General features: G+C 48.9%; 1 protein-coding gene across 2 annotated transcripts in view; it reads right to left on the reverse strand.

Moving 5' to 3' along the window:
* Positions 1–649: 649 nt before the first annotated feature.
* The window catches only part of LOC131087011 (mitogen-activated protein kinase kinase kinase 3-like), an 80,485-nt gene continuing 59,216 nt past the window's right edge, over positions 650–21,918 (reverse strand). For both annotated transcript variants that reach the window (XM_058030370.1, XM_058030362.1), the window contains exons 8-17: positions 17,092–17,225; positions 13,840–13,913; positions 11,632–11,699; positions 9,729–9,821; positions 8,597–8,791; positions 7,622–7,770; positions 6,942–7,073; positions 3,911–4,040; positions 3,165–3,342; positions 650–1,151 (exon numbers count right to left, since the gene is read on the reverse strand). In XM_058030370.1, the coding sequence (XP_057886353.1) occupies positions 923–1,151; positions 3,165–3,342; positions 3,911–4,040; positions 6,942–7,073; positions 7,622–7,770; positions 8,597–8,791; positions 9,729–9,821; positions 11,632–11,699; positions 13,840–13,913; positions 17,092–17,225 (1,382 nt within the window). In that variant the 3' untranslated portion in view covers positions 650–922. The remainder of the gene's footprint in view (positions 1,152–3,164; positions 3,343–3,910; positions 4,041–6,941; positions 7,074–7,621; positions 7,771–8,596; positions 8,792–9,728; positions 9,822–11,631; positions 11,700–13,839; positions 13,914–17,091; positions 17,226–21,918) is intronic.

The following is a 21,918-nucleotide window of genomic DNA, read 5'->3' on the forward strand; positions in this document are numbered from 1 at the left end:
GACCCCCTGGTTCCCAGACTCACACACACACACACACGCCAAGGCAAAGTCAACACGGCTGCTGCATCCTCACACCAGATCTGAGCCGAGCATCACTCCTTGATTGTAACCGCGTAAGGCACAGGACAGTGTGAAACGCCGCCCCGCTCCAGCGGGGTCGGTCCCCTCGTGGACGGGGACGCCCAGGTCCCCCCGACTCTGCGGTCTGAGGATCATCTCCTCCGGCTTGGCTGAAGGCCCTGTCTGTTCCTCTGCGAAAGGTGCTGATGGCCGCTGAGCACCTCATTCCCCCGCCGCTCCTGGGGATGCCGCCGGCACCGCCGCCGTGCTGAGGGGACATCCCCGCTCGCTGAGGGGACACTCCCCGCTCGCTGAGGGGACATTCCCCCGCTCGCTTAGGGGACATTCCCCGCTTGCTGAGGGGACACTCCCCGCTCGCTGAGGGGACCCCACTCGCTGAGGGGACATTCCCCCGCTCGCTGAGGGGACCCCACTCGGTGAGGGGACACTCCCCACTCGCTTAGGGGACATTCCCCGCTCGCTGAGGAGACCCCACTCGCTGAGGGGACATTCCCCACTCGCTGAGGGGACATTTCCCGCTCGCCAGGGGGGACATTTCGCTGAGGGGACATTTCCCGCTCGCTGAGGGGACATTTCCCTCTCGTCACACTTCCCCCAAGAGAGCAGTTACTTGGCGAGGGGGACGAGGCCGGTACCGCTGGCAGCAGGGAGGTTCCGTGGTCCAGCACCCGCACAAGGCCGGGAAATCCCTGGCTCTGAAGTCTCCACAGTCCCGAACGCAGCTTGAAAATCCAACAAGGCGGCGGGGCCGAGGCAGCAGCGAGCGAGGAGGGACAGTCAGGACAGCCCCGGGTGAGGCCCGACCTCCCCACACGGCGCTCCCCGGCCCCGCTGGCAGCGCTCAGAGCCCGCAGTTGACAAAGGGGTGCCGCAGCAGGTCCTCGGCCGTCGGCCTCCGCTTCTCCTCCACGAAGATCTGCTTGAGGAAGTTGCGGCAGGAGCTGGAGACGCTGTCGGGGAGCTGGGGGTTGGTGGGCTGCGTGGCGATTTTAAAAATTGCCGCCATGGCCTCGAACTCTGCCCAAGGCGGCTTCTCCGTTAGCATCTCCACCACGGTGCAGGCCACGCTCCTGCAACAAGGCGGAGCACAGCGTGAGGGACTGGGGAGATGTCACAGACATATTTTCTGAAAAATATCTTTGCTAGGGTTTTTCTCCTGAGAAACTGAGGCCTCAGAAACGAAATGTAAACAATAATTATCTGCTGCTGTGGAATGTGGCAGGTGCATCTTTGATTGGTCGCATGTGGTTGTTTTTACTTGATGACCAATCACAGTCCAGCTGTGTTGGACTCTCTGGTCAGTCACAAGATTTTATTATTCATTCTTTACTAGCCTTCTGATGAAATCCTTTCTTCTATTCTTTTAGTATATCATTTTCTTATAATATATTTCATAAAATAATAAATCAGCCTTCTGAAACATGGAGTCAAGATTCTCATCTCTTCCCTCGTTCTGGGGACCCATAAACTCCACCACACTGCAGCTCAAGTCTAACCAGCCCTGGGACTGCACCTGCCTAAAGTGAAAAAACCTGCAGGAGATGGGCACATAGCCCTGGAATGTCTGGTCCCCTGAAGCTCCCTGGTCACACAGGTCCTTGGCACTCAACTTTGAGTGGGTGGATGAGCCTTGCCTTAAAGCTGAGGGCTTTTCTGCCCACTTTACAGAATCCCAGAAGAATGAGGTTGGAAGAGACCTCTAAGGTCATTGAGTCCAACCTATGCCCTAACACCTCAACTAGACTATAGCACCAAGTGCCATGTCCAGTCTTATTTAAAAACATCCAGAGATGGTGATTGTACCACCTCCCTGGGAAGAGCATTCTAGTACTTTATTATTCTTTTGGGGAAAAATTTCTTCCTAATATCCAACCTACACCTTCCCTGATGTAACTGGAGACTGTGTCCTCTGGTTCTGTCAGTGCTGCCTGGTGGAAGAGACCAACCCCAGCTGTCTGCAACCTCCCTTCAGGAAGTCACAGAGAGCAATAAGGTCACCTCTGAGCCTCTTCTTCTCCAGGCTACTAGGTTTCATAAAAAGGTCAGGGAGACACTAAGTTAACTGGCAGATCCTAAGCCTCATAAAAGCTCACTGGAGCATCCCCTGAAGGGAAACCCATGCACAGCTTCAGACAGCAGAGTTTCAACAATAACACGTAGTTCCCAGGGAAGCTGAGCCAGAATGAAACATGTTTGCCGACATCCCACTTCATCTCTGAGGTGCACCTGAGAAGGGACAGGTGGAATGAGCAGCAAAGAGCCTGAGAGGTTTCCCTTGGTTTGCTCAAGAATCCTGGTCTCAGCAGAGATACTCTGCCACCTCTATTCATGAATGATCCTTAAAAAAATTAAACTTATCCCATTGATCCTAAAAAATTTAAAAATTAAACATTTGCCTCCCATCAGCCAGTGCAGGTGGTGCAGGGCACATGGACACCTGCTAAGGACTTTCTAGGTTTTCCCACCCAATTAAGGCTCTCTTGGAAGGATTATTTTTTGTTGACTCTCTTTACTTGGGCACCTAACAGAAAGCAGACTGGGAAGACATTGCTTCCTCCTCATATACTGGGAAGATTAGCAGTGTTATCCAACTCCTCCAGGTTCCATCTGTTATCCTCCACAGATCAAAACATTCACAAGCAGCCAATGATTTTAGTTGTCTTTGTGCCTGAGCCACATGCAAACATTCAGCAGCACATTTGGGAAGACCATGAAGATCCCCTGAGCCTCTGAGCTTAGTGAACCCAAAATCAGGGCCACCAAAACTCAGCAGGTCTTTCAGTGAGCTTTGTTATCAACCTGCTTTCCAGAATCAAAAAAGCAATTATGGGGATGAGCTGGATGTGAGACTCACACAAGACAAGACTTTCCAAATGCAAGTTGTGATTCTGAGTGCTCCTGTTTGGGAACTTGGCTACAACAGTTTTACTCTGGATCTGCACAGTTGATCCTAACATGTATCTCCTATTTTCCATCCTTTGCACTACCTCCAGCTACTAGCAATACCTGTTGCTCCCATTACAGCTTCCCAAAAGGACTGTTGGATTTAAGTAGCAGTGGTGGGGTTTTTACTGTGTCCTTACCACACATCAGCTTTCCTTCCATAGCCCTCTCCACTGATAACCTCTGGGCTCATCCAGTATGGTGTCCCTGTGACAGATTTAATCCCAGTCCCAGACATGCAGATGGTCTGGATGCGTTTGCTGGCTCCAAAATCTCCAAGTTTCACATTTCCAGCAGAATCTCTCAGAATATTGGCACCTGGGGTGAGAAGCAAAGACAAGAGCCCCAAGAAATGAAGCAGGAACATGAAGTGGCTACAGTGAGGAGAGCAGGAAGGGCACAGGCAAAGAGCCAGGCAGGGGGGAGCCCAAAGGGCTGTGGTGGGGCTGGACTCAGCATTATTTCAATTTATTCTCTCCTAAGGCAGCTGCTGTCCAAGAGGTTTGACTCCCACCAGCATCCCCTCATTCAGCATGTTTCCCAAAAATGAGCAGGGCATGGGGGCCAACAGATTATCCCACCCACAGACAGCAGAAAGCAGCTTCAGACCTCTCCAAATGGCAGAGCCTCTCAGATCTTGGCTATGTTACACCAGATTTTCAGATGTGTAAGGGCAGTTAACAGTAATGCCTTGAGAGAGAAAACAGCCCAAGATTTTTGGTTTCAGCTGCTTGCTCAAGATTTTCATGGCTCAATCTGGTGAAGGGCAGGGGCAAAAATACTTCAAAGAGCAGATCCCAGCACTATGCTGGATTTGTACTGGGGCAGGGGGTGGCTGGGCTGAGCAAACCCAAGCAAGCAAGAAGTCTCTGTATTATGCACTCACCTTTAATATCCCTGTGGACAATCATATTGCTGTGTAGGTAGAAGACCCCCTGCAGGATCTGCCTGGTGTATTTCCGTGTGACATTCTCTGTCAGAGCACCATAAGCTTTCAGCTGGTCCTTTATTGAGCCCTGTTGTGAAGAAATAACACACACCAGCTGTAAGGACCAGAGAAACCATCACATCACAGCAACTTCTTAAACCTCCCTGACCACTCTGCATTCCAGCTCAAAAAAAAAAAAACCAAAACCCCAAACCCTATTTGTAGAAACAGCAGAAATCCACTAAGTGGTGAACAGAGCAAAGACTTGTGCCCGTGTCCCAGATCCCTGGGGAGATGAAGGTGACACAGGCGGGTGCCTGGCACAGCTTCCTCCTGCCAACAGCACAGACCTTTTCCCCCCTCTAGTGGCTGCAGGGGGGTCACTGACAGCTCACTGAGGACCGAACTGATGAGGAATTACAACTCAAATGAGAAGATCAACGCGATTAATTAGACTCATAGACTCTTTAAGATTGGAAAAAACCTCTGAGACCATCCATTGCAATCATTAACCCAGCACTGCCAGTTGCATCACTAAACCCAAGTGTTCTTTTGAGCATTTCCAACAATGGTGATTCCACCACTTCCCTGGGCAGCCTGTTCTGATGCCTGACAACCCTTACAGTGAAGAAATTGTTCCCAGCACCCAATCTAAATCTCTGCTGGTGCAACTTGAGGCCATGTCCTCTTTTCCTATCACTTGCTACCTGTGAGAAAAGACCAACTCCTACCTGCCTACAATCTCCTTGCAGGGAGTTGCAGACAGCCACTTCTTTAGGATCAAGATGATGAGTTAGTCTTTGAAAGGCTCCTCTCAAAACTCTGCACAGCAAGGATCACCCACAGCCATGAGGGACAACCAGCCCCAAAAGGGGCTGCACCAAGACCACCCACAATAGATAATTTACAAGTCCTTGAATTCCTGACCCAGGCATGCAGGCTCAAACTGGTTTGATGGTATTGATCAAAGAAAAAAGGGAGCAGGGGTACAGACATTTATCATCTGCAGCAGGTTGAAGTCCCTTGGCTTCAGCTGTATTTTTGGGCCACTTGGAAATGGATGTATCTCACTGTGCCAGAGCTGGGTTTTAGCAGGGATGAACCAGAGGCAGATTTGGGGTTCACACTCAGCTCTACCTCCAGTATTCAGGTTAGCTGGGAAGTGGGAGGGGAAACCCATCCTGTTTCTGCCTGTCCTGCAGCTCTGGGGTGGATCCATGACTGCCAGTCCTGTTCTGGGAACAGTGGCTGCTCTGCTCCAAGCCAGCCCATCCAACTGTATCAGCTTTTCCACATCCACCCATCTCTGCTGTTGCTCTGCCCAGCTACTGTTTTGGCTTCTTTTGAGGCTGGTGGTGATCCTGTGGATGGGCCTCTCCTTTTCTTAGCACTGCTGAAGCAACCTGAGATGTTCCAAATGACTCCCTCAATATAACCTGTATGCATGGTACATTCCCTCACCACAACTAAAAGAGATTTCTTTTTTCTTTTCAGGGGATATCAAGCAAGAAGGGGAAACTGGTTCTTTGAGGCCTGTGGTCAAATGGACCACTCTGTTTTCCAAGCATAATTTAAAAAACAGTTTATGGGCAGGACAGAAACTACAGAGTCAGCTATTAACTGGGGGCCAGCAAAAGAATGACAGCCTCAGGATGTACCCAAAATTGGCCCTCTGAACATTTTGCCAAGCTGACTCTCTCAAACTGGAAGCTTGGCCAGACCCAGCTTTGCAGAGCTGCTGTCCTGCAAGCTTTGGGAACTCCCTCACTTCCACTGGCCTTGGAAACCAGAGCCCCAAGCTGCTTTTGTCAAATGAGCTGTTGTTGCAGCAGCAAAGTCAATCTGTATTTGGTCAGAGCTCAGCTTTATCATTTAAAAAAACAAACACTGAATTTCCAGCCCTGCTGGACACTGCCCCAGCATCGAATGCTGGTTTCCTGGCTGCTAACAAACATCAGCAAGGGGACTGCTGGAATTCCTGGGATTTACTCCTCTGGGTCCATGCCTTGTGGCAGGGCCTGAAGGCAAGATGCCCACAGGGAAAGAGGGAGGACAGGGTATGGAAGGGACTCAGGCATGGAAATCTACCTGATCACTCACATGCAAGATTCATTCAGAGAGCCTCTAGCACATTTGCCTAACTACTAAAATTATTTGCAACCAAATGACTTAATTGTCCCTTCTGACCTTACAAATCTCTGTATAAACAAGGGTTTATTCTCCCACACTCTGGGGAACAAATCCAGCTGGACAGAAGGGACTTAGGAGAACACATCCTCCAGCAATGTAAATAGCATTATGCTGTTTTACACCGCCAGTCTAATGGCTGATGTAATTCACAAGCTCCCAAACACAAAGAGATGCTCAACTCACCCATGCACATTCTCCAGCCCCTGCTTAAATTCCCTCAAAGCATTCTGATCTTTTTCCCCACGACTATTTCATCCTATATCAGCAAAGCCACAAATGAAGCCACTCCTGCACAAGAGGATAATGCTGCCCACAAAAAGCTCTGTCCTCACCAGAGGATTCTAATGAACACCACTGTTTTTAATACACACGTGCTGAAAGCCACAAATAATTGGTGACAGCTGTGGGTGGACAGTTGTACTATTAGCTTGTCCTGCAGGGAGTTGCAGTAAATACTTAAGGATGGGCTCAGGCCACAGTGTTTGGAGCAGGGTCTGGATCATGTCCCACATGCACCAAGCTCAGATTCCAGACTGTGCACACACCCTGCTCCAGGATTCAAACCTAAAACCTGCCTGCAAAACTCTTCTTTTCACCCAGTGCTTGTTGAGGGGCTTCACCATGAGATCTGACTCACATCCTGAGCTCTCCCAAGCCTTAGGGATGCATCCACTGGTTTAGTTTGGTTCATCAGCTGTAAAACAGCTCAGCTGGACAAACACAAATTTCACCGAAGTCCAAGAAACTCTAAATCTGTTTTCTGCCACTCAGGACAATGTTTAGCAGGAATCACACTTACCCCTGGCATGTATTCCACAAAGATGGACAACTTCTTCTCCTCCGGATCCCGCAGGCACCCGTAGTACTGCACAATCCTGTCGTGACGGAGAGTCTTCAACAGCTGAATCTCACATTCTAAAGCATTCACCTCCTGTAACAAACCACACAGGCTTCCTGATGAAAGGGAATGGTGTCTTTGGGAACATGATATAGATATTACTCCATGCTGAGCACAGTTTTTGTAGCAGCTGTGAAGCTGTCCACAAAGCCATTGGCCACATGAGGCCTAGAAATAAGGAGCACGCCCTAAGGGAAAGGTAAGGAGAAAGACAGGGCTTGGCTTTCAGACAGGTTTCATTAATTATTATTACTATTGTTACTTGTGTTTAAGGAGGTTTTCTGGAAAGATTCCAAAAAAGTCACTGAGTAGGATGGGGAGAAGGTGAAGGGAGCAAGAAGGACAAAACAAAGGAAGATCAGACAGACCTGCAAGAGGTGATACCTGACACAGAGCAGGCCAATGTAACCAAGGAACTGGGAGGCACAGAAGTCACCAGAGCACCACAGACATTCAGGACTACTCCAGAGAGGGGAAACAACACCCTGTCTGCACACACAGCCTCCCAGGGGCATGGACACCTCTACCCTCAGCCCTCAGTTCCCCAGGGTGCTGCAGAACAGCCCTGCCCCTGTACTCACTTTACTTGTCTCCTGGCTGTCAGGGTCGAAAGGCACCTGCTTCACTGACAGCTCCCTCCCAGTGTCAGCATCATAGCAGAGATAAACTTCCCCAAAAGCTCCTCTTCCCAGCAGCTTCCCCAGCCTCCAGTTCACAGGTGCCTGCAGGGCTACAGGAGAGAGGAGAGGGTTGAGGGAAGAGCACAGCAGGGAGACTTCAGCATCAGGGTCCACCTGACCCTACAGGGCAGTCAGTGAGTCTCTCTCTCTCCCAGGTGCACCAGGACAAACCAGTTTTAACTACACTGGTGCTATTGGTGTGGGGGGAATGTCTCCCAGTTTGCATTAGCATAAAGCAGAAACAAATCCCAGGAAATTCCTATTTCATTAAGAGTCATTCCTCTAAAAACTGTTTCCTTAGCCAACACTGGAATTTCCCTTCTGCTGTGGGAGTGTTTAGCAGAATACAGGAGGGCTGAGCAGCAACCCAGGCAGGGACCAGTGAGGAGTTTTATCTCACTGGTCATTTCTAGGATGTTGTCCATCACTAAACAGGCCCAATATGCACCAGCTTCTATACCATGGGCAATGCTGCAATAACAGAGGAGCATCTTTGAGTGCTGGGGTGACAGCAATGCAAGGCAAGGAACAGAAACTCTGGATGCATTTGCTCCCACATCCCAAGTCTTCTGGGAAGCTGACAGTCCAACACACAAGCAATCACCTGTAACCCAGCAAGATGAACACCAGCTGACCCCACACAGCTCTCAGCCAAAGGCTGAGTAAGACACAGGGTGCTGTACTAAACCCTGCTCATGACACACAAGCTGGTGCAGTGTGCCTCATGTTGGAGGTGCAATCAAAGTTTACCCATGGCTGCTTAGCTGATGCCCAGCAACATCAGTAATTAGTAATTCAGCAGGTCAAAAAACTTAATTTTGTGCCAAATCCCAGCTCTCCTGAGACCTCAGGCACTCGGGGCTTTGGTGCACTCACAGTTCCTGGCTTTTGTAGGGGAGGTGCTGAAGGCCTGCAGACCCTTTTCAAAATTGTTCCAACACTTGGGCCTGTACTCATCATACTGCAGAGTGCTGAGCTTGCTGTCCCCAGTAAAGCTCTTGGTTCTGCTGGAAGGGACGAGCTGAAACAGGTTCTCCTGTGGGAAGTAACTCCTGGGGAAAGTCCTCCGGCCTGCAGGGGAAAAGGGGTAAAATGACAGCCAGAACACACACAGCAGCTTGGATCCACCTGTCACCACCTTCTCACATCATTGAGATCCTCATCTCCTCAAATTAAGCAAAGCAAGTGTAATGAAACTGAAACAAAGCCATGTGAAGATTTTAATTCAATTTAAGAGTTGATAACAGCAGGCATTACATCTCATGTAGATGTTTCCGGAGGGGTTTGCAACAGTTTAATTACATCAATAGGTGTGTTGGTTGTTAATCACAATTAAACACTGAACAGGCAGAGATTTACATTGAAAATTATCCCTGCTATCCCCCAAGTCCACAGGCAAATGACCACACAGCAGGGCCAGAGCTGCTTTCACAGGGGTGGCAGTGAGAGATGAAACTCATTCTGGAAATCTCAATATGCTCTCTGAACGTCCCCAGCGCATTTTTCCCAAGGGAATTTTTGCTTCCCACTGCTTGCAGTCTTACACAGTAAAAGAATGAGCAGGAAAAAGATGATGGAGTTGGCCCCAAAGCTCAGAGCTCACCAGCTTAAAACAGAGAAGCAAACAGATACTGCTACCCTGAAATTGCTTGGGGATTTCCTATGGTTCAGTGAGAAACCTGCTGTAAAGGTCACAAAAATCATCCTCAAAAGAAGGCAATTTAGGGGAGTGGGAAGGTTGATACTGCCAGGGATGAGAAATGCCAATCATCCCCATGGCTAAATTAAAGCAGGAGGTGTAAGCAGAGGACAGGCTCAGCATTTCCCAAGAGCAGAGCCACAAGGTCTCACAGAGAACACCCTTCTGAATACACAAGTGAATGTCAAAGCACTTGGTGGCTCTCCCTTCATCAGAAACCTCTCCTTCCCAAGTGTTTCCAGTCCCAGGCACTGGCACAAGGCACCAAGGACTGATCACCCCCTCCCTGAGCCCCCATCACGTCCTTACCATCGCTGTAGTCCTTGCGGCTTTGGGAGAGATGGTACTGCCTTGGGAAGGTCCCACCTTTCCCAAACCTCTCACAGAATGGGATGTCAAAATCTGCCAGGAGGGAAGAAGACACAGATATTTCTGAGATCAGCTCAGTATCAAATGCCCAGAGTGTTTCTTATGGGAAACACTGAGTTAGAGGTGAGAAGGAGGAGACAAGGTGCTCATTAACACAACCCTACATACCCCAAGTGAAATCTGCCCACACTCACAAACTCTTCAGTGGAAAATCAGGGTTAGACACACTGCCCTTAGTGCCTCAAAATCAGAGGTTTAACTGCTCACTTTATGGACCCTGGCCCACATAGTTCAAGTCCAAGGCAGGGGATTAACACAGACCATGCTTGGTTTCCAAGGCATAACACTAAAACATCTTATTTGCACTTGGAAAATGCAAAAAAAAATAAACAGAACTGCCAGGCAGGGTCAGGCCTAGACACATCCACTCCAAAACATTTGTTATGATATCAGCTATTTCCAGGAAAATGCAAAAAAGTCCAGCACTTGACTAACACCAGATAACATCTCCCCTCTTTCTTCTCAGATGTGACTCCTCCCCTCTGAAAGCCAATTCAAACCTCCAGAGCTCCAAACTTTTATATTTATTTAATTAAATGCTAGAAAGATAGAATATACAGAAGGGATTAAAGACCATCAGAGTTTAGACACTGGATGATGAGAGAGATGGATGGACATGCAAGATAAGGACATATTTTTTTAATAAAAACCCCAGCACAGGAAGCCGTTGCTGGTAGCACCAAATAACTTGAGATTAAAATATCTGTCATTCCACCCCCTTCTTTCACCTGCTGTTTTTCCTCCATCCAATTCTAATGACACAGCCCCTTCTGACTGTTTGTTTGTCTTAGCCTGGGGCCAGCAGCAGCTCCTCAGAGGCCATTCCTGGCCTCTGCTGTGCTTCGGTGTGATTGCCAAAAAGAGCACATAATGGCTGAAATATGGTCAGCAAGAGGAGCAACAAGGACAGGGCAAGAGGTTCTCAGTGAGCCACGTGTGAGCAACGGTGCCCAGAGGTGTCTCAAAGCAAAGTGCCATGGGGGAAGCATTAAAACCTTCAGCAACCAGGCTGACTGCAGCTTTATCTCTGCAGCTCAATCTAGAAATCCTGCCTCAGGCCAGCAATGAGTTATCCAGCCACAGGCTGGCTGCCATTTGCTCATTTTTATTAGTGCAAGTCATTACAATATTACAGAGTTTCCATTATTTAACCAGCTGGATGTTTGTAAGTGATGAAGCAGTAACCTATGATCTGTGCAAGCACCAATACAGCTTCTCTCCCAGCATTTGCACTACTGCAGATTATTATTCATGCAAGTGGAAGAGGTGTAACTCCCTAGGGAGTTGGGGTTTGCTGTGTAGGAAGTTGAGATCCTGAAGGGGCAACTCCCAGATGAGAAAAGAGAGGCAAAAGCTGATCCTACAAGGCTGTTCCCAGCACCCTGCAGTTGTCTGCAAACACAAGAGCAACATCTTCCAGCACAGATCTCAAGCTTTGCTTGCTTGCATCCATCCACCTCAGGGCCTCAGCTGCCCAGTTTGCACTATTGCTGCTGTCAATTGATTCCCAAACCAGCCCAAAAGGTATTGCTGCAGAATCACAAAGGGTTAACGAAGACAAGAGCAGCCCTGCCTGTGTTTGTTGCTCTGGGCCTTTTGATTTTAGAGAATATTCATGTTTGATCATTGCAGGGTCAGTTCTGAAAGGTTACCAAACTATGGAGCTGGTTTGCTTGATTGCTTTTAATTATTTTTCATGCAGTGCCATCTCTCTAATAGTCCAGTCTCTTCACTATAAGCTCTTTATACTTTTCAGCAAATATAAACCACCAAGAGTGCTTACCCATGCAATCAAGACTGTCTTTGGGATGGCTCTTCCTTCCAGGAACAGGGGTTTGGGGAAAGGGAGGGCTGCAAAGGGATGGAAAAAAAATGATTTATTTATTATATCAGAACAGCTATGGAATTAATACACTAGGGAAAGGACAGGATAAACCTCAAGTTGCACTGACCACTGAGCTCCCATCCTCATCCTGCACAAGAATGAGGACTGGTTTTTTTGGCTGGATCACAGCTTGTTCTTGTGGCAAACAAAAGGGATGCTGCAAAACCCACAGTCACCAGGCTGAAATGAAGCAGCCGAAGATCATCAGCCCTGTGCAGGAGGCAGCTCAGGAGGGCCACAGGATTCTGCTCCCTCAGTGTCAAGTGTTCAACCACACACCTCTGCTTTCCATGGACACTGCTGAGCTGCTGCAGGTGCTCACAGCAGAGCCCTTCAGCCATGCTCAGTTCATGCAGGCTTCCCTCCTGTCCAGCATCACCTCCAACCTTCCTCACACAGACTCTGCATCACCTCTGGGAACACACAGCCTCCCATGGGACCAGGAGGGAGAGTGTGGCATTGGTGCCTCAAGGCCTTTAAACTACAGTGAGAGGATGGAAAAGCACTGCAAGGGGATTGCAGAAATCCCAATTTCACCCCAGGGTCTTACAGAGTGAGCTGGGCATGTGGGTTTTACACTTCCCTTTTAACAATATGGGCACAGAGTAGAAATCAGCTTTGTAAAGTGCTCTGAAACCTACTCATGTCAGAGCTGATCCCTGCTGTGGCAAAGAGGAGTTTGTGGTGCTGTTCCTAACCCTCAGCCTGGTGACTTGCTCTGTCATCTTGGGCTGATGCCATCCCAACAACTGGCTGCAAGGCCTCCACCAGCTCTTTGCAGGAACAGTCCTACTAACTCCTCTTCCTTGGAGTAATACAGCCCTCCTTGTGCCTCTTCCAGCTCCTAGACCCATGACTGGACACATCTGCCTGCTTTGGACAGGAAATCAGGCCATGCCACCCTCTCACAGACAGAGCTAAAAGCCTAAAGCTCTCCTCTCAGTTCACAACAGGGTGTTACACACAGCCCAAGCTCCTTCTGCCGTTCTTCTTGGCAAAATCTGTGCAAAAGCAAAGCTGGGGCAGAGAGGCTGGGAACACAAGGAATCCAGCTTCGATACAGCCCTAACAATGAGCAAATACATCACAGGAAATTATTAAAAGCCACAAAAAGGAAATGGACCTTGATGCTGAGACAGGTCCAAAGCACACGGAGCTGCAAACCCCAAGCACGCTACACAATCAACCCAAGGCAGGCAGGCCTGCTGGAACACAGCCTTGGGGCTGGATGGAACAGCAACAGCGGAAAAAAATAGACAACCTTTGATGCAGATGGAAAAAAAAATACACTGCTTCCCAAAAGGACACTGTGTCTTATCCACAGCTCACCCTGCACAGCAGCAAACACAGGGATTCTGTGCACGTGGGAGCTGGGATCCAGCTCAATGGCAGCAGGCACTGAATCGCAGCCTGGCTTAGTACAGCGTGTCCCAGTTGCTTCCTGCTGAGCAGCTAAACTTAGTTACTGCTCATCTGGTGTCCCCAGCACCTCGACTGACACGTCTGTGGCTGCTGGCACTGCACAGGGGCTGCTGAGTTTGCCAGTGGTCAGTGGAGAGCAGACAGCGTGCCCAGGGAGGAGGAGGCACGGAGAGGCTGATGGAATATTGACCTGGTGACTGCAGAGAGCCAGAGGGAAGGAGGTGCTGTGAGGGTGGTGAAGCACTGGAAAAGACTGCCCAGAGAAACTGTGGGTGCCCACCCTGGAAGTGTTCAAGGCCAGGCTAAATGGAGCACTGAGTAACCTGGTCTAGTGGGAGCTGTCCCTTCCCATGGCAGGGGATTGCAACTGGATGATCTTTAAGGTCCCTTCCAACCCAAACCATTGTGTGAGTCTGTGAGAATTTTCATCTCAAAAGGCAAAAAAAGAAAACCTGGTCACACAGGACTAGGCTGTCTTTGTCCAACTCAGATTACTGCAATTAAAATCATTGCACAGACATCCGTGCTAGGATCTGGTTTTCAGCAATAAAGATAAATTTGCTTTACTCAGCTGCATCCTCATCCCAACAGAAATCTCAGGGGTTGCCACTGATCCTGCTGCTCTCCTGCTATAGAGCAGAGGCTGCAGTTCAGCTTGGGAACATGGTGACACACACAACTCACCTGTCCACAGACCTGTCCAGTGACTGGCAGCTCCCAGACAGAGAATCATCAGGGCTGATGAAAGCTTCGAGCATCTGACAGAGAAAGAAAAGGGAAACAATAAAACCACGCACTGTAGATTCCCAAGCTCCAGAACCAGCAGACCTCTGCAGGGTCATCCATTTATGATGCCTTTTTTGCATTATTGTTCTTTCCAGCTGCTATTTGCTGGTAGAAAAACTAAAGCAAAGATCATTAACACCCTGATGTTCAAAGCGTGCAGAGGAGTCAATGAGATTCAAAGTGCTCAAAGCAATTGTGAGAAATAACAATATTTACTACTTTTTCCTTACTACTTAAAGAAAATATGTATCAGGACACAAATGATGTGCCCAAGGCCAAGTGGATATTGTGTAGCAGAGGCAGGAGTGCAGCCCTGGGCTCCTGACTTCCCGAGCTGCCTGGCACACGAGCCCAGCCTTCCTCTCTGCTGATAAGAGCAGCATCATCAGGGCTTTGGCTGGAAGAACCGCCTTGGCACTCACCAGCTCAGTGAAGTCAAAAGCTGCATTTGTGTTGCTTCCTGGATGAGACATTGTACTGGCCAGGGTTATTTATAGCTGGTTAGTAACAATAGAGGGTTTGTAAGGAGTGGTAAACCCTGGAGCTGTGTGCAGCTCCACATGGAGCAGAACCTGCTCCGAGCCACACTGCGCTGCCATGCTCCCTGCTGGCTGGGACACTCACTAACCCCTGCTCCACAGCTCACTCCTGGCAAAGCTGAGCAACAAGGGTTAAACACCATGTGGAGCCACACTTTGCTGCTTCCCACATCGCTCCTCCTTCCCCAACAGCCTTTTCCCCAGGCTGTTCCCATCAGCCCTCCTCAGCCAGTTGTCAGAACAGCTCGTGCTGTTTTGGCCAGGCAGTCCCAACTGCAAAGTGCAATTTCTCTCCTCTCCTCTTCCTAGTTTGTACCCTAAAACCTCCTTCAAAATGCACCAGGCCAAAGAGGAGCAAGCACTCTGACAGAAACCACTCCCCACCTCTGCCAGCCATGCCAGGTCTCTTCCAGCAGTCAAAGCTGAAACAGACTCATTTCTCAAAAGCATAAAATTGGGAATTGGAGCATGCTCCATACTCAGCCTCTGTTCATCTGCCAGGCTGGTCCCAAGACCACAGTTACATCACAGGCTTGCACAGGGGCATTCCCCAAAAGGCAGCAAGCTCCAGCTTCTGAGTGCTTTTCCATGAGGCACATATGGAAGCAGCAGTACAAGAACATTCTGAAGGCAAAACCCATATAGGGAAAAGCAGAAGTGCTCAATGAGGAAAGACAATAAACCCCAAACCATTCCCCAAACCCCTTTTCCCTGCTTTTAATTCACCAGCAAAGGGCTGTGGGCCACCCACAGAGTGATGTTGGGGAAAGGCAAGGAGAGCATCTGGGAACCTTCATCCAGAGCAGGCTCAGGGCTCTGAATTAATGGAGCTGCACAAACAGCCAGTGGAGCTGGGCTGATTTACACCCAAGGGGGTGACAGGGACCCTCCCCTTGCACACACACACACTTGGTCTTAATCCTCCCCAACATGTTTTGGAGGCATGTGAAAACAATGGGGAGCCAGCTTTTGGCTGCAAGGAGCACACGATACATCTGCACTCTGACGCTGCCAAGACTCACCCGGAGTGACTTCTTATTTTATTAATGGCTGGATAATAAACTGTTGAAAACACAACTTTGCCATGGAAACACTGGCACGGCCTGCATGCAAATGTGGAGCTAGTGGGTGCTTTTGAGTGTAGGAAATACACATCTCCCCAGGAATATCCTTGAGGGCCAGCATAGCAACCTGATGGATTGAGTTTAGTGCCTTCCAGATGTCCCTGCTGCAAACTAGGGATTCTTGGTCCTGTGTTTCCAAGAGCTTTGTAAGAATGACGTGCTCAGACAGCCCAGCTGACTTCACAGGATCTACATTAAGCTCTTCAGAGCTACAGGTTGAGCAGAAATGCAAACTGAGAGGGAAGTGTAAGGTGCTCCCACTGTGCTCCCTTGACACAGCAGTTTCCCTCACCATGGGTACCAAATTGACTGGAGGATGAGGTACTGCTCAGCACTGAGGAACTTACTGCTCTTTTATTACTGAGAGACTGGAATATACAATCTCCTTATTAAGAGAGCTTAAAAAAATATAAATGGGGGAGGGACAGAGACACAAAACCACAAAGGCTGTGGGCAGAGCCAAGAACTGTAACTGGAGCTCAGGCAGAAACACCACTTGGGAAGCAGCCAGAGCTGCTGATATCCCCAGGCTGTTGCAATCGCAGGCAATCGGTTGCTTGGCACATTCCCTCACAGTCCTGGGATCTGGGAATGCTGTGGCCACAAGGGCCTGGCAGCTGGTGCATATGTGTGCCCCAGAGCTACCTGAGGTGCCTGGGCACATCTGCCATCCCCACTGGCTCTCAGGGCTCCTGGAAATCAGACACTTCCATGGGCATGTCAAGCCCAGGGGCGCCCATTCCTGGATAAAGCTGGCCTGAGCCCCAAGCACAGGCAGTGCCAGAATGTAAAGGTGGGAGCAGCTCTCCCAGCACAGCCAGTGCTGGAATTCAGGACATCCCTCTGGCTGTCCTGGACTGCCAAGACCCCTGCCAGGGGGCTCAGAGACCCTGGCACAGAGCCCAAAACACCTGTGGGTTTGATTATGACCAATGGAGCAAATTACCAACTTTACATGAAGATCTGCAAGCCCAAACAGTTTAAGCAGAATGACAGTGAATTTATCACGGGGTGAAAATTAGATTTTTGAGGTTTTTAGAATGGGGGTTCAGGGGGCAAGACGGAGGAATCTGAGCCTGTCCAGCCTTTCTCCTTCTTCCTGACCTCTATCTTCTGCTGTGATGGTGGCACTTTTAGATTGGTTTAGAGTAGAAGCTCACTGTCTAACATAGGTGATAGGTATTGGAAAGTAATTGTAAACATTGTACATGTAGTTTTTAGTATAAAAAGATAACACCACCCTGGGGGCAGGCAGAGTGCCTCTGACTGTCATGTTGAGTGGACCTTGGCAGGGCAGGTGAAAGAATTTTACAGATAAGGAACAATAAACAACCTTGAGACCGAGAACTGAAGAGCTCTGACTCCTTCTTCGAGCACTGGGCTGGGAAAAGAGACTTTCTAATGTATCTCAGGGTCACTCTGAGCAGCAGAGACCCCAAGAAGCCAGCAGAGCTGTCCCACAGCAGCCACCCCCCAGCCCCACTCACGTTCTGGTCCATGGTCTCAGGGATGAACTCTCCCTCGCTGTTGATGCTGGTGTAGGAGCCCTGGCGGGCGATCTGCTGCTGCTCCTCGGGAACGCTGCCCGGCGGCGGCGAGCTGCGCCCGGTGTGCAGGGAGCCTGGCCAGGGACACACACGGTCAGGGAGGGCACCCAGCCACCCAAACCCTTCCAGAAACGCTGCCCCAGTGAGCACACAGCTCCTGGGTGCCAGCACAGGAGTCCAGGGCGGTGTAATAAGTGACATAGACTCTCGAGGCATTCACAGAAGGCCAATTCACTTTATTAACAAACCCATTGCTTTTTACACCCTCGTATAAAATTCCTAGCCCTAAAATTGGTCCTTTAATTAAAACACCTGATGGTGTTTTAATTAAAGGACCAATCAACTCCATCCCTACAGGTGGATTTGATTGGTCCTTTAATTAAAACACTATCACCATTGGCTAATTAAGAAACCACCCTTTGGTACACAAATCTCCATAACACATTCCACTTGTTCACAACAGCAGGTGCAGCAAGTGAAGGTAAGAATTGTTTATAATTCTTCTCTCTGAGCTTCTCAGAGCCTTTCACAGAATGATGCCTGGGAAAGTTGTCTGTTGCTCTCTGTGACCAGAGAGCTGCTGCCACAGCTGGGTTTGAACTCATGAGGATGGGAATGGAGCTAGAGTTGTGATGCTGTTGATGGGCATCCTCCAAAGCTTTAGCACCAGGGAGGGTTAGTTACTGTGGGACCACACAATGTGCAGCAGACTTGACCTTCAACACACCCTGGATCCTAAGAGCTGTCACTGCATCCAGGTGTGATGCTAGAAAGGAAAGAGCTCTGGGAGTTCTGCTGTGATACAATCAGTCAGTCTCAAAGCAAACCACAAACCACAAACCCACCTCCCCTTTGACCTCTGGGCATTCCCTCCCTGGAGCAGGTCACTGCCGTGTCCAGGCATGTGGGAAACAGCCTGGCTGTGCTCAGTGCATCACTGAAACACTTGTTATTTGGAAAACAACTTGCACTCAAATCCCCTCTTCTCCCTGCTGTCCCTACACAAAAGTAAAGGCAAAGGAAAACCAGCCCTCAAACCCAAAAATGCCAGGACAGGAATGATCTATGGGATTGGTTTGTCTCATTTTTGGCCGAGGGAAGTGTCTCCCCTGTCTATAACCCCAGAGCCTATATCCTCTGCATCCTATGCACAGACAGCAAAGCTCCCACTGGCTCCCTCACAGGGCTTGTTTAGAAGGTGATTTCCAGTTTGCACTTGGGAGAGAACCCCACAGCTTCTTTATGAAGATGTTCCATTCCTCCAAATCCACTCTCTCCTTGTTCCTTTTCCAGCTTTAGGGATTGCTGCCCTGCTGCAGTCTTGGCTCTGCTTGGCTCCCTGCAGTCCCTCCCCTCCACCCCTGTGCTGTCATCACTCCAAGGCAGGGAATTGCTGATGGAGATCCTTGTGGATCCGTGCTGGAGCTTCAGCTGGCATTGTGCAACATGAGCTTTCACACAACACAACAACCTGTTTTCATGCAGGCTGCTGAAAAGCACACATCCCTGAGGAGATGGAAAGCACAGAGAAATGCATTTCCTCACATTCTGTATCCATTTTGTGGCACTCTCACCAGTTCTTGGGTTCATTACCATCATTTGCTAACAACATGCCCAGGGCTGAGCACAAGAGAAAGGTACTGGGAGGGAGCCTACCCCATCATGAAGAGTCAACACTGATCAACCAAAAAACATTTCTGCCTCTTCTGCATCACATTACTGTGCCAGATGGATCTCTGGAATAAATCCATCTCCGTGATCAACACTACCAACCCAAGTTCCCACCTTTCACTTAAGCAGATACACATCAGGAGCTGTGAATGTTAACAGTGTCACACCAGCATTAAAGATCATTAAATCATTGGATTTACACCAAACACACAGATCTGTCTGTCCATGCTACATCTTTCTTCTGACTCCTTGCTTAGATTGTAAAAATAAAAGTCATATGGCTTTGAGTTATATTTTTTTCCTTCTTCCTATTTTCTCCTTCACAGATTTCCTGCAGGATAAGAACACAGTGAAAAAATCTCCAACTGAAGTAATGCCAAGATCAAGAGAAGAGAAACTCTCGAGTGCTGCAGCACTCAGAATGAATTGGCTTTCCACCAGCCCTAAAACAAAACCAATTGGGAAGTACAGCATCCTTTCTTTGAAGATAAATAAATAAACTTTTAACTGTTGAGCAGTTCAGGCACCCTGAATAAATCACTGCATCAGCAGCCCCTCGTCTGCTTAGCAGATGCCAATCTGGAATGCAGCACAAGGACACTGGGGTGGCTCTTGCCCCAGAAAGCTGCTGGAGGATTTGGTGAGGTGTAACTGCTGTGTCTTAGCCCTGCTGAGTATTTCTGTTACTGCTGCAATGAGCTGTGGATCTGCTCATGCACCATTGGGATTTCTTGCTCCAAGGACCCACTTGCTATCCAGAAAGCCTTTGACTATGATTTTACAAAGATCTGTACATGCCCTGTTTGACTCTGAACACAGGGAGTTAAACCAGATTTATCACAAGTACAAAGACTTCCCATGATCTCCCATTAAGCCTTTGCCTGTAACAACTACTCCCAGCCATAGATCAGCTGTGTTTGACCTTCCAGAGTCACATTTCCTGCCAAAAACTTTAAAAGACACCAGCTATTTCCCAGCAGGTAAGGAAATTAAACAAAGTGCTTAGGCTTTTGCCTGCTTGGAAACTGCTGGAGTGAAGCAGATCCCATTTCAGCCAGGCTGTTTGGGCAGAAGTGCTGCCCAAATTCATTTTTGCAGCTTCACACCTCCAGGAGCATTGGTTGCTGCTGCTTTGCATCCATGCATGTTCTTCCACCTGGGAGAAGCATGGAGCAGAGCTCTGGAGCTCAGAGTTGATTTCTCTCTCCAGTCCCATCCTGGTAACAAAACCTCAGGCAATCCCAGTGCTGCTGGAGGAGGGCAGGAATGGAGAACAGGGGTCAGAGAAAGAGAGCAACGTTGGTACTTCACGCAGGCTTAATTCACAGTGGGGAAAACACATTGGATAATGCTGATTAATCCACTTTGAGGCAGAGGAAGAAAGACAGAAAAGTCCAGATGTGCCTGTTTGACACATCACAGATGCTCTGCACACTTGACCTAATACTCAAGAAACAGCAGCAGCACCAGGCAGGGAGAGGAGGTCCCCAAGGGACTGTCCTGGGGTCTATGGGACATCATGCCACCTCCAGTGGGGATGTGTGGCATTCACATTCTCTGAAAAATCCCTTTGCCCAGGATTTTCCTCCTGGGAAGCTGAGGAGCCTCAGAGAAAAGGAAAACAATTCTTATCTCATTTACTTCTCGTGTGTTGTGCTCATGTGGAATGTGTTTGGAGATTGTTTACCCACAGGTGATTGTTCCATTGGATTCTGCTGTGAGTTGTTTTCACTCTTTGGCCAATCAGTGCCAAGCTGTGCCAGGACTCTGGAAAGAGTCAGGAGTTTTCATTATTATCTTTTTAGCATTCTGCAAGTATCCTTTCTGTATTCTTTAGTATAGTATTCTTTAATATAATATAGTATTATAGAATAATAAAGTAGCATTCTGAGAACATGGAGTCAGATTCATCATTCCTGCCTTCGTCTGGGGGAACACAAATACAACGGGGATGGGGCAGGCTGTGAGGCACTTCTGTACAGGCAGAGTGCTGGTCAGATCTCAGCAGCTCTGTTTGGGATTCTCGAACTCAGAGTTGGCCCTGGTTGAGCATCTGACCTCAGATACTCTCTGCAGCAAGGTGCTCTGGGGAGGGATTCCTGCTCCACTTACACACACACAAATGTAAAGCCATAGATTTGAGAGGAGAGCACAGAGTGTCCTGAGGACACAGAACCAGGACAGCACGGAGACTCACAGTCACTGCTGGCACCCACTGGGGCCTTTCATGTTCCCTTCTGCTGTTTTCCTTTCAGAAGTGCCTTTCCTGCAGTATGTGCAGAGCTCGTGGTGCTGCACGTACAGGCAGCTCCCTGTGCCAGCCTTGGCTTCCCTCCACCCCTGCATTCCCCGGCTCCATCTTCTCCTGCTCTTCCCAAACCTTCACCCACTACTGACCAGCAGCAAGCAGGGAAGAGAAGCCCAGGAAGAGCCAGAGCTGGGGAGGGTTTGCTGGCAGCTGCCACCACTCACAGCTGCAGGCACAGGGAGCCCAGCCCTGGGATGACGTTCCCAAGAAAGGGACACCACGTCAGGATGTGCTGCTCCTCTGAGCCCTGGCAGAAACACCAGGCTCAGGACAGGAGAAACAGAGAAACCTGCTGGAAATTTCTCTTTCTGGTCCTGTCAAGGGGAGTTGTGAGCAGATGGATTAAATCTTCCTTTCTTTCTTCTTCTCCCTGCAAGCCTCCCTCCTCTCCTTGCTGATCTTTCTGAGCATGGATTTCTACATTTTGATTTGAGGCAAATTTAGGGTACTTTTTAACTAATAAGCAAGACAGAACCTATTTTCTAGCTCTAAAGCAGCTGGCATGATGCACATAGATAAATTTTCTTCCTCTTCTCAAAACAGAGCAGGTTTCATCCATCCTAACTCCAGCAATGCTCCTGGTCTGGAGAGAGCTGGCAGGCACATGAAACCATGGCTCAGCAGCCTGGTTTTCCATGAAAAAAAACAGTAAAATAAAGCTTCTAGTAAATGTTTCTATTGAGATGGTGATGCTGGAATAGGGCTGTTAAATAATTTTTGGATACTGTTCTGAAACATGTATTTCTTCAAAGTAAATAAAAACAGCCCTCAGTCATCTGAAAATCCAG

The sequence above is a fragment of the Melospiza georgiana genome, chromosome 1 (genome assembly GCF_028018845.1).
Source record: "Melospiza georgiana isolate bMelGeo1 chromosome 1, bMelGeo1.pri, whole genome shotgun sequence".
Taxonomy (NCBI): Eukaryota; Metazoa; Chordata; class Aves; order Passeriformes; family Passerellidae; genus Melospiza; species Melospiza georgiana.